Below are 11679 nucleotides of genomic sequence, written 5' to 3' on the forward strand. Positions count from 1 at the left end.
ACTCTTCCTCATGTACCCTTTCCAGAGCTGAAAACCCACCCTGTGGCTTGCAGGGCCCCGTGGACTTTGTGACCTTGTTCTCCTGCTATAGATGGGGACTTCCAACCCCAAGAGGAGGAGGAAGAGGATGATGAGGAGACGATTGAGGTTGAAGAACAACAGGAAGGCAATGATGCAGAGACCCAGAGGCGTGAGATTGAGCTACTTCGACGTGAGGGAGAACTGCCACTGGAAGAGCTGCTCCGTTCCCTCCCCCCTCAGCTGCTAGGAGGGCCTTCCAGCCCCTCAAGAACCCCCTCATCTCATGATAGTGACACCCGAGATGGGCCTGAAGAAGGTGGTGAAGAAGAGTCCTCTCAGGTGTTGAAGGTATGGGCAGAAGGGGATAGAAGGTGGGTTCAGAGTGGGAGCAGAGGGAGAGCCTTAAGGACTGAGTTCTTCCGGTCTATGAGGTTGGTTGTGGTTTTTAGGAGTCCTCCGTGGTCTGAGCAGTTGGGCTCTCATTTGAGGTTGGATAGGAAAGAACCTGGGTTTGGGGCAAGTTACAGTGTGAGATGGCCAGGTTTCTGATGTGTGGAAGAGTGTACTGTACTCTTAGAATTGCTGTGTGAGCTTGAAAAAAAACTTACTTTGGTCCTTGTCACTTCTGTGAAATGGCCCTAATACTCACTTGCTGGTTTGTAGGTTCGGAGCTGAGATGGTAACCTTGAAGTCTCTTCTGGACCTAAGCTTTTTGTTTTTCCATGTGTCCGACTGCATGGGGTTGGTGTTGGGGGCCTGTGTTTCTCTTCTAGCACTTTCACAGGTCCTCCCCCGGGCAGTGGGGCCAGGATTTGGTAGCTGGTACTGAAATTGAAAACCCTTGGTTGTATCCTTGCTCTGGGACGGTGTCATTGGCAACTGTCACTCAGTGGGACAGAGAGACTATTCTGTGACATCTTATTCAACGTTGTGTCTTTCTCTTGCTGCTCTAACCATAGGCCTTCTCCTTTTTCATCCTCTGCCAAACAGGTAAAGCCCCCGCCCTCCTCTGTCACACAGCGCAACAAACAGCCTTGGCATCCAGATGAGGATGATGAAGAGTTTGCTGCCAATGAAGATGAAGGTCAGGCCTGTTCTCAGTCCTGTTGCCTCTTACCCCTTAAATTGTCTGGACCTAATATTTCAGACTTTCTCACCTCTTCCACTTGGACTGTGTTCTGAGCCTCTGTCCCCGCTGATCTTGGTTCATTCTCTTTCCTAGCGGAGGATGAAGAGGATACCATAGCAGCTGAGGAGCAGTTGGAAGGGGAGGTGGATCATGCCATGGAGCTGAGCGAGTTGGCTCGAGAAGGTGACACCAGACATTTTACTGAGTACCCACTTGGTGTCTCTGTGCAGAATGCCAGAGATAAAGAAATGAATAAGACACTCTTATCCTTTCTGGAGATACTCCAGATCTAATGACAGAGACAGATTTATAGATGGTTATAAGTAGAAAATTATGATTGGTTATGATGGAAGTTTGAACAAAGTGATGTGAGAGCTGAGTGGAGGGAAGAACTATTGGAAGAGGATAGTGTCCATGTTTGATCTGAACCTTAAAGGGGAGGTTCCTCGGCTTGATGCCGTCCTTCCCAATGGAAGGCAGGACCATCCACAGTTCTAGCCCACGTTACGGGGCTTGGCTGAAAACAGCTGCTGCTGAAAGTAAACTCTTTGGCCTCCCTTCAGACCTGGGCCTGGCAGTGTCTGTAGAAGCTGAGGTAAAATGAACTGGTACCACTCAGACCTCCCCTTCTTCCCCGTGAAGCATGTAAAGGCTTATCCTTCACTTCTCTTCCAGGTGAGCTGTCTGTGGAGGAGCTACTGCAGCAGTACGCAGGAGCCTATGCCTCTGATGCCTCTGCCCCAGGTTCTGGGAGTAGTGAAGAGGAAGATGAAGATGAAGTTGAGGCTAACAGCTCTGACTGTGAACCAGAGGCGGCCACAGAAGCTGAGGAGGCTACTCAAGAGGATAGTAGCAGTCAGTCAGGTGAATGTGTGGTCATGAGGCAAGAGCTGGGGAGGGCAAGACTGGAGGAGTAGGTATGGTGAACACTAAGCCTTGATCTTGTGCTTTAGACTCTGCTGAGGAACAGAGTGAGGATGAGGAAGATGAGCATTCAGAAGAGGAAGAGACAAGCGGGAGTTCGGAATCGGAGGAATCTGAGTCTGAGGAATCTGAGGAGTCCCAGTCACAGAGCCAAGCAGATGAGGAAGAGGAGGAAGATGATGACTTTGGGGTGGAGTACTTGCTTGCCAGGGACGAAGAGCAGAGTGAGGCAGATGGAGGCAGTGGACCTCCCACCCCAGGGCCCACCACCACTCTAGGCCCTAAGAAAGAAATTACTGACATCGCTGCAGCAGCTGAAAGTCTCCAGCCCAAGGGTTATACCTTGGCCACTACCCAGGTATTTCCAGGCCCAAGCTTCTGCTTTCTCATATCTTTTTTAAAATAAATTTATTTATTTATTTATTTTTGGCTGCCTAGGGTCTTCATTGCTGCATGCAGGCTTTCTCTTGTTGCGGCGAGTAGGGGCTACTCTTTGTTGTGGTGTGGGGGCTTCTCATTGCGGTGGCTTCTCTCGTTGTGGAGCATGGGCTCTAGGCATGCGGGCTTCAGTGGTTGTGGCACTTGGGCTCAGTAGTTGTGGCTGGCGGGCTCTAGAGTGCAGGCTCAGTAGTTGTGGCACACTGGCTTCGTTGCTCCATGGCATGTGGGATCTTCCCAGACCAGGGCTCGAACCCGTGTCCCCTGCATTGGCAGGTGGATTCTTAACCACTGCGCCACCAGGGAAGCCCCTGCTTTCTCATATCTTGAGTGTCCTGTTTCTCAGTGACAGATTCCTCAATTCCATTGTGTTACCTCTCCTCCTACCTACTAGGTGAAGACACCCATCCCCCTGCTCCTACGGGGCCAGCTCCGGGAGTACCAACACATTGGGCTGGACTGGCTGGTTACTATGTATGAGAAGAAGCTTAATGGCATTCTTGCTGATGAGATGGGGCTAGGCAAGACGATCCAGACCATTTCCCTGCTTGCCCACTTGGCCTGTGAGAAAGGTAACTAGGCTGGGCCCTTTTTCTTGGGTCTCCCTTGGCCAATTTCCTGGGAAGCTTATTTAATGACTTCAGCTGTAGCATGGTGAAACAGTCTCTTGCTGATAAGTAGCTTCATTGACTCTGGTCAATAACTGTATAGAGAGCTCATTGTAGGCACTAGGATTCCCCAACCCCCCCCCCCCCAAATTTTGACTTAGTTGACTTACAATTTTCGGTTAGTTTCAGGGGGTACAGCAAAGTGATTTGGTTATGCGTATGTATGTATATGTTCTTTTTCAGATTCTTTTCCTTTTTGGTTATTGTAAGATATTGAATGTAATTCCCTGTGCTATGTAGTAAATTTTTTTAATCTATTTTACATGTAGTAGTGTGTATGTGTCATTCCCATACGCCTAATTTATCCCTTCTCTCCTTTCCCTTTGGGTAACCATAATTTTGTTTTCTGTGTCTGTACGTCTGTTTCTGTTTTGTAAATAAGTTCATTTGTATTATGGTGCTAGGATTCTTAGGAAGGGCCATTAGGACAGAATCGTCAGGGTTTTATACCTGAGTTCCAGAACCCCAAAGTTTGTATTTCCTTACCATCTCTCATCTTTTTTAAAATTCCTCTGCCCCAGATCTCTCCAAATCTTACTTTATTTTTTAAAACTGAGGTATAATTAACATTTAACACTATATTTCAGATGTACAGTATAAAGATTTGGTATGTGTATACACTGCAGAATGATCATCATAGTAAGACTAGTTAAGGTCCATCATCATACATAGGTACAAAACATTTTGTTTTTTCCTGTGGTGAGAACTTTTAAGATTTACTCTTAGTAATTTCACATGTGCAATACAGTATTATTAACTGCAGTCACCGTGTTGTACCTCTCTCATTCTTTTCGCTAAACAGGTAACTGGGGTCCCCATTTGATCATTGTCCCCACCAGCGTGATGTTGAACTGGGAGATGGAGCTGAAACGTTGGTGCCCCAGCTTTAAAATCCTTACTTACTATGGAGCCCAGAAGGAGAGGAAGCTCAAGCGGCAGGTTTGCTTCCCCATGTGATTGCTCCCTTCCCCTGTTGATGTTTCCTATACTTTTAGGCCCTTTCCTCAAATGAGTTCCTTTCCCTTCCCTTTCTGTTACCCCATTCTGCTCCTGGGACTTTTCTCCTTTCTCCCAACATGATTTCTGTCCCCTGAAGATCTTAGGATGTCTTCTTTTTGCTCTTTCTTTTTACCCCACTTTCTGCTACTTTCTCCTGGTACTGCAGGGCTGGACCAAGCCCAATGCCTTCCATGTGTGTATCACATCTTACAAGCTGGTGCTGCAGGACCACCAGGCCTTCCGCCGCAAGAACTGGCGCTATCTCATTCTGGATGAGGCTCAGAACATCAAGAACTTCAAGTCTCAGCGCTGGCAGTCATTGCTCAACTTCAACAGGTGGAGATGGAGATGTCTGAGATTCATGGGAGGGTTGACTTGGCCTGCCGGGTGGGATTCTTGCACAGTTGGGACTTTGCTCACCATCCTCCCTGTAATTCCCTGTCTCTTTGCAGCCAGAGACGCCTGCTCCTGACAGGAACACCCTTGCAGAACAGCCTCATGGAACTGTGGTCCTTGATGCACTTTTTGATGCCCCATGTCTTCCAATCTCATCGCGAGTTCAAAGAATGGTTCTCTAATCCCCTAACTGGCATGATTGAGGGCAGCCAAGAGTACAATGAAGGTCTAGTCAAACGCCTTCACAAGGTAGGGCCTGTACCAGTTTGTCAAGGGCATTGGGAATGGCAAGGAACTAAGGGCAATACCCAGAAAACCCTTAGGAAGAGGGAAGTCAGTGCTAGGCTGAATTACCCAGTTGTCAAACTGCAGTGTTCCAGTGACTTAACTCATTGCCAGATTGAGTGACCCCATCTTAGTCATTATTCTGCTTGTTTTCTTTAATGGTAGCATTTCTGCTTTTATTCTTTGAGTAGAATGATAATGCTGATCAGTTCCTGGCTTGGGTTTCTCTTTACCTGACTTTCCACAATTACATAGTTTTGTTGTGTTCTCTTTTTCTTTTCTTCTTTAATTTTTTTAATTTTTTTATTTTTGGTCTTCTCTGGCTCCTCTTCCTTTGTCCAGTGTCCAGCTTTTAAATAACATCTCTCAGCATTCTGATCTTTACTTTTTTTTTGTCACCCAGTTTACTTATCTCATCGGCATACTGATTTATATAATTCCTTGACTCTCTAGACCACTCAACCTGTATTTAAATTTCTGATAATGTCTTTAATTGAAAGTTCCTCTGTTTTTGAAATTTTATTTATTTATTTTTGTTATCTGCCCCCAACCCCTTTGACCCCCATCTGATGGACATTTTTATACAGAAAACAATAAAAATTTCCCTCTCAGGGCTTCCCTGGTGGCGCAGTGGTTGAGAGTCCGCCTGCCGATGCAGGGGACACGGGTTCGTGCCCTGGTCCAGGAAGATCCCACATGCCGCAGAGCGGCTGGGCCCGTGAGCCATGGCCACTGAGCCTGCGCGTCCAGAGCCTGTGCTCCGCAGTGGGAGAGGCCACAACAGTGAGAGGCCTGCGTACTGCAAAAAAAAAAAAAAAAAAAAATTTCCCTCTCAGCTTAGTGCCTCCAGCCTGACATTTTTGGAATGCAAGGGGCACTTCCCTCTCTCCTTAGCCCCTGGGGCTCAGCCCTGCCTTGGCAGCTGTCGCCTACCCTGCCAGAAAGTTCCTCTTGAACTCACTCTGTTATAAGCCAAACATCTCAAGCCTTATAGCCTATTATTTCTACTCCATTTTGGTCAGTCACACCATCAGTTTGGTAAATCAAGCTATCAGTAGAAACCAAGATGTCTTCCTTAACTATACTTCCTCCTTTTTAAAGTTTTAAAATATTTTTAATATTATTTGTTCCCATTTTATTGAGATATTATTGACATATAGCACTGTATAAGTTTAAGGTGTACAACATAATGATTTGACTTATATACATCATGAAATGATTACCACACTAGATTTAGTGAAACTATATCTCTTTATTTTCTCTTTTTTCACTTCTTCCATGTCAACTTGATGACTGTGTCATATCAGATTTTATCTCCTGAGATCTCAGATTTGTCTTTGGTTTTCTATGCTGCTGTCAGTGCCACAGATTTGTTCTCAGCTTCTTGGCTGGATTTACTTTCACAATCTTGTAAATTTACAGTTACTCCTTGGAACTGTAGTTTGACTCATCCCTTCTGCTTAGTTAGTTGCTCTGTCCTCAGTGCCTTCTTTATCACTTGTGTTGTGGTATTATCTTTATGTTCGTCTCTTTAATTATAATAAATTCCTTGAGAGGAGGGCTTGCATCTCATTCACCTTTGTGTGATTGGTTCCCGGCATGCTGCATGGCTCCATGAGTGTTTACTGATGGGCTAAGCCAGCGCTCTGCTGGTCTAGGCTGGGGTATAGTGCCCGCTGTTCTCCTGTCAGCCTCCTGCTTATTTGCTTTTAGGTTTTGCGGCCTTTTTTGCTGCGCCGAGTTAAGGTGGATGTTGAGAAGCAGATGCCCAAAAAATATGAGCATGTTATCCGCTGCCGGCTCTCCAAGCGCCAGCGCTGTCTCTATGATGACTTCATGGCACAGACCACGTAAGGGAGGACCGAGGGTGGGCCTGGGACCCTACAGTGGAGCGGAGGTGACTATCAAGATGTCCCATTTATTTCTCCTTTCTCCCAGAACTAAGGAGACACTAGCCACGGGTCATTTCATGAGCGTCATCAACATTTTGATGCAGCTTCGAAAAGTCTGCAATCATCCAAACCTGTTTGACCCTCGACCCGTTACCTCCCCCTTCATCACTCCAGGCATCTGTTTCAGCACCGCCTCTCTGGTGCTAAGGGCCACTGATGTCCACCCTCTCCAGGTAAGCAGTTGCCTCCAAGGTTATTGGCCCTACCCAACCCTGCACCTCTTTTCTTTATGCTGGAGTCTGACCTTTTGCATACTTACTTGCCCTGGCACCTCAGCATTATTCCAGTTTCATTGTTTTCTAACTGTGTCACTTTGGGCAAGCTAATTATTAACCTTTAACCCTAAATTTGCTTGCCCTTCAAAACTGGGGTTATAAGGCCTATTCTGCAGTATGTTTGTGAGAATTGTGTTAATATTTTTAGAATTGCTTGGCATGTTAATAATGCTTAAATATTTTAACTATTTCTAAGCATATGGTACAGTGGCACTAAGTACATTCACATAGTTGTACAGCCATCACTATCATCCATCTTCAGAAATTTTTTCATCTTTCTAAACTGAAACTCCATACCCATTAAATAATAACTCCCCATTCTCCCTCTGTTCCCAGCACCTGGCAGCCACCATTCTACTTTCTGTCTCTATAAACTTACTATTCTAGGTACTTCATGTATGTGTGATCATACAGTATTTGTCCTTTTGTGACTGGCATATTTACTTAGTAGAATGTCTTCAAGCATGTGTAAGGATTTCCTTGGTTGGGTAATATTCTATTGTACATGTTCTTGTGTATGTGTATACATGTATGTGAGTATGCACATGTATACATTTACATACATAGAGACAAATACCACGTTTATCTGTTCATCAGTGGACACTGCAGTTGTTTCCACCTTTTGGTTACTGTGAATAATGCTGCTGTGAGCATAGGTGTGCAAATGTGTGTTTAAGTCCCTACTTGCAATTCTTCTGGGTATATATACCCAGAAATGGAATTGCTGCATCATATGATTATTCTATTTTTAATGTTTTGAGCAACCGCTATACTGATTTCCATAGCAGCTGCACTATTTTACATTCCTACCAGCATTTTGCAAAGGTTCTGAGTTCTCCACATCATTGCCAACACATGTTTTCTGTGTTTTTGATAACGGCTGTCTCAGTAGGTGAGGTGGTATCTCATTGTGATTTTGATTTCCCTAATGATTAGTGATGTTGAACATCTTTTCACGTGCTTATTGTATATTTTCTCTGGAGAAATGTCTGTTTGAGACCTTTGCCAATTTTTATTTTTATTTTTTCTTTTGGCCACGCTGTGGGGCCTGTGGGATCTTAATTCCCCGAGCAGGGCTTGAACCTGGTCCCTCAGCAGTGAAAGTGCAGAGTCCTAACCACTGGACCGCCAGGAAATTCCCGCCAGTTTTTAAATTGGATTGTTTGTTTTTTTTGTTGAGTTGTAGGACTTTGTGTGTTCTGGATGTTAGCCTCTTACCAGATACATGATTTGCAAATAATTTTGGTCCTAATCTGTGGGTTGCCTTTTCACTTTATTAATAGTGTCTTTTGATGCAGTCTAATTTATCAGTTTTTTTCTTTTGTTGTCTGTGCTTTTGGTGTGATATCCAAGAAATCATTGCCAAATTGGCTCCTTTGACACTATGCTCTTGTGTTCCTTCTTATGTCAGCGGATAGACATGGGTCGATTTGATCTCATTGGCCTGGAGGGTCGTGTCTCTAGATATGAGGCCGACACATTTCTACCCCAGCACCGCCTTTCCCGCCGGGTTCTGCTAGAGGTGGCTACTGCTCCAGACCCCCCACCCCGGCCCAAGCCAGTCAAGATGAAGGTCAACAGGTACCAGGGCCGAGGAATAAGGAAGTGGGTTCCTAGAAAAAAGTGGCTGCAGCTGGCTGGGGGGAATTGGGGTGGAAAGGTAAGAGTTGGAGGCTAGGCTGGAATGTTCATATAGATGGATGAAAAATACTTGGAGGAACTGGGGGATAGAATAACCAGAAGATGGTTTGGGGAGAGGCCCTTGTGTTTGTCACTGATTTTTTTTTTTCTCCCTCCTCTCTCTGCTTCGTGCTTTTTCTTTTTTCTTTTTTTGCTTTGTGCTTTTTGGTTATCGGATTTCTTTCCCTCTTTCTCCATTGGGTCTTACCTTTCCCTCCTTTGCTTTTATAATCTGTTTTTCTGCCTCATCTTCCTTATTAATTTCTTTTCCTACTCTTCGCTCTCCCTCCTTCCCTACCCATCCCCTTGTTTTTTCCTTGTAGGATGCTGCAGCCAATGCCCAAGCAAGAAGGCCGGACAGTGGTGGTGGTGAACAGTCCACGGACTCCCCTGGGCCCTGTCCCAGTCCGACCCCCTCCAGGCCCTGAGCTCTCAGCCCAGCCCACCCCTGGCCCAACCCCCCCAGTGCTGCCAGCACCACTGATGGTGTCGGCCTCGCCTTCCGGGCCCCCACTCATTTCGGCATCCCGGCCTCCTGGCCCTGTTCTTTTGCCCCCACTGCAGCCAAACGGTGGGCCTCTTCCCCAGGGTGAGTTCCAAGGGAGCCAGGATGCTGGGGGGTACTTCAGGCAGATTGTTCAGATTGGGGGAGAAGTAATGAAATTAGTGTTTGAGGAGCTGGGTTGGAGACAGGGGTGTGGTGTTTGATGGGCTACAAGGGATTGTGTATGGAGGTTTCTAGGACCAGGCTGAGGCTTTAGTCAAGGTCTATCTGACAGGTGTTTGCTTTGTGTTTACAGTGATGCCATCCCCTCTGGGGGTCTTGAGTGGGACCTCACGGCCTCCCACGCCAACCCTATCCTTGAAGCCAGCCCCACCTGCTCCTGTTCGCCTGAGCCCTGCCCCGCCCCCAGGCTCCTCCAGCCTGTTGAAGCCCCTTACCGTGCCACCAGGCTATACCTTCCCTTCTGCTGCTGTCACCACCACCTGTACCACCACAGCCGCAGCTCCCACCACGGCAGTGCCAGCTCCTACTCCTGCTCCACAGCGCCTCATCCTGTCTCCCGATATGCAAGCTCGCCTGCCCTGTAAGTTCCCAGGGCTCTGTGAGGGTGAAGAACTTGAGATGGGAGGAAAGCCTACATGCCATGGAGCTGGAGAGGAAAAGCTCAGGACCATGAGTGTATCATGGTGGCTAACATATATTAGGTATTTTGCCAGGCATTGGTAATTCATAATCAAGTAAGAGCCCTCAAGTAGTTCACAGTCTCTAGTTGGGGAGATGATCCATAGATGAATAAATAGTGGTAAGCCTAGCAGTAGAAAATTATTTGGGGTAAAAGGGCAGTGTAGAGGAGGCAGGTGGTGATTAGCTCAGTATGGTGGAAAGCTGTTAGAGGATGTAAAGGAGATTGCAAAGCAAACAGGTGGGATTGGAAGGAGTAGCATGTCAAAAGCTCAAAGGCTGTAGGTGGAGGCTAAGCTTATTGGAACATGGTAAGTTGAGGGGGAGGGTTGGAGAAACTGGAGACTTGTGCCTCATGAAGGTCTGTGAAGTGAGTTTGAGCAGAGTGAGCCCCATGTACATTAAGCCTCTTCTTTATTCATAGCAGGTGAAGTGGTCAGCATCGGGCAGTTAGCCTCACTGGCACAACGGCCAGTGGCTAGTACAGGGGGAAGCAAACCTCTCACCTTCCAAATCCAGGGCAACAAGCTGACTTTGACTGGTGCGCAGGTGCGCCAGCTTGCTGTGGGGCAGCCCCGCCCGCTGCAAAGTAGGTAAAACCCACCCCCTGTCCTGCCTTTTTCCTCCTCCTCTTTGTCCCTTTGTTTTTGTGGCTCTTTTCAGATGTCAGCCTTTATGTTTCTTTCCCTACCTTTTGGTGGGTGGGGCCAAGGGGAATGGTTGGAGGGGGTCTTTTGATCAAGATAGGTATGAGTTTATTCTGGAGAAGTTATTCCCTCTTCGTTCTTTCTCTCTTCTCTTGCCTCTGCCCTCCTCCGGCTGATAGCTGCTTCTTTCTTTCTTTCTCTCTTCCCTTAACCCAGGGAATGTGGTGCACCTGGTGTCAGCAGGGGGGCAGCACCACCTCATCAGCCAGCCTGCCCATGTGGCCCTCATCCAGGCCGTGGCCCCGACCCCTGGCCCTACCCCTGTCTCTGTGCTGCCTTCTTCGACCCCCAGCACCACCCCTGCCCCCACTGGCCTCAGCCTTCCGCTTGCTGCTAACCAGGGTGAGGCTTCTGGCCTTCCTACTTACTTAGCCCTGCTGGCCTTGGTCCTTCCAGGCATGCCCTGGGCTACTGTCTCTCTAGCCTTCCCTCAGTGTTGTTTTCCTTTGCCAGTATCTCTGATATCTGTCTGCTACCCTCTCCTGCCCTTGGACTTCTTCCATCCTTTGGGTCTCTTGTTTCTTTTCTACCTTCCCCTCAATCTAGCTTCCTCTTGCAGTGCCACCAACCATGGTGAATAATACAGGCGTGGTGAAGATTGTAGTGAGACAGGCCCCTCGGGATGGACTGACTCCTGTTCCTCCGTTGGCCCCAGCACCCCGGCCTCCGAGCTCTGGGCTTCCAGCTGTGTTGACTCCACGCCCCACATTAACCCCTGGCCGGCTACCCACACCTGCTCTGGGTACTGCCCGGGCTCCCATACCCACGTCCACTCTGGTGAGGCCACTTCTCAAGCTGGTCCACAGTCCTACGCCTGAAGTCAGTGGTGAGTTCAGGTGGCTGAGGCCACAAATTTTTGTCAGGAATGGAGATAGGGTGGCCCAGAGGGTTTCTAAGTCACAGTAGATCCTTTCGTTATCAGTATACTGATTTGCATTAGCCCCCAAAATGGTCTGCTGAGCCCTTGCCTAATTCCAAGATACATAAGTTGGAACTTTGGAGGGAAAGGAAATGTTGAA

At 47.4% G+C, this 11679-nt stretch overlaps 1 protein-coding gene and 1 non-coding gene across 6 annotated transcripts in view; both read left to right on the forward strand.

Annotated features, from left to right (window-relative positions):
* Positions 1-11679, forward strand: part of SRCAP (Snf2 related CREBBP activator protein) — a 32678-nt gene that overhangs the window by 7566 nt on the left and 13433 nt on the right. For 4 of the 5 annotated variants that reach the window (XM_029219485.1, XM_029219484.1, XM_029219483.1 and 1 more), the window contains exons 8-23: positions 92-369; positions 1012-1105; positions 1244-1333; positions 1826-2014; positions 2104-2432; positions 2907-3084; positions 3983-4119; positions 4346-4515; positions 4632-4824; positions 6574-6710; positions 6799-6985; positions 8499-8668; positions 9091-9356; positions 9568-9855; positions 10378-10542; positions 11220-11486. In XM_029219485.1, coding sequence (XP_029075318.1) covers positions 92-369; positions 1012-1105; positions 1244-1333; positions 1826-2014; positions 2104-2432; positions 2907-3084; positions 3983-4119; positions 4346-4515; positions 4632-4824; positions 6574-6710; positions 6799-6985; positions 8499-8668; positions 9091-9356; positions 9568-9855; positions 10378-10542; positions 11220-11486 — 3138 coding nt within the window. The remainder of the gene's footprint in view (positions 1-91; positions 370-1011; positions 1106-1243; positions 1334-1825; positions 2015-2103; positions 2433-2906; positions 3085-3982; positions 4120-4345; positions 4516-4631; positions 4825-6573; positions 6711-6798; positions 6986-8498; positions 8669-9090; positions 9357-9567; positions 9856-10377; positions 10543-11219; positions 11487-11679) is intronic. The other variant, XM_029219488.1, reaches the window with a different exon arrangement.
* LOC114895082 lies at positions 791-921 on the forward strand. The gene has a single exon (XR_003793395.1). It is a non-coding gene; the product is annotated as a small nucleolar RNA SNORA30/SNORA37 family (small nucleolar RNA).

Source organism: Monodon monoceros, unplaced genomic scaffold, assembly GCF_005190385.1.
Source record: "Monodon monoceros isolate NGI ecotype Baffin Bay Population unplaced genomic scaffold, NGI_Narwhal_1 Super_Scaffold_13, whole genome shotgun sequence".
Taxonomy (NCBI): Eukaryota; Metazoa; Chordata; class Mammalia; order Artiodactyla; family Monodontidae; genus Monodon; species Monodon monoceros.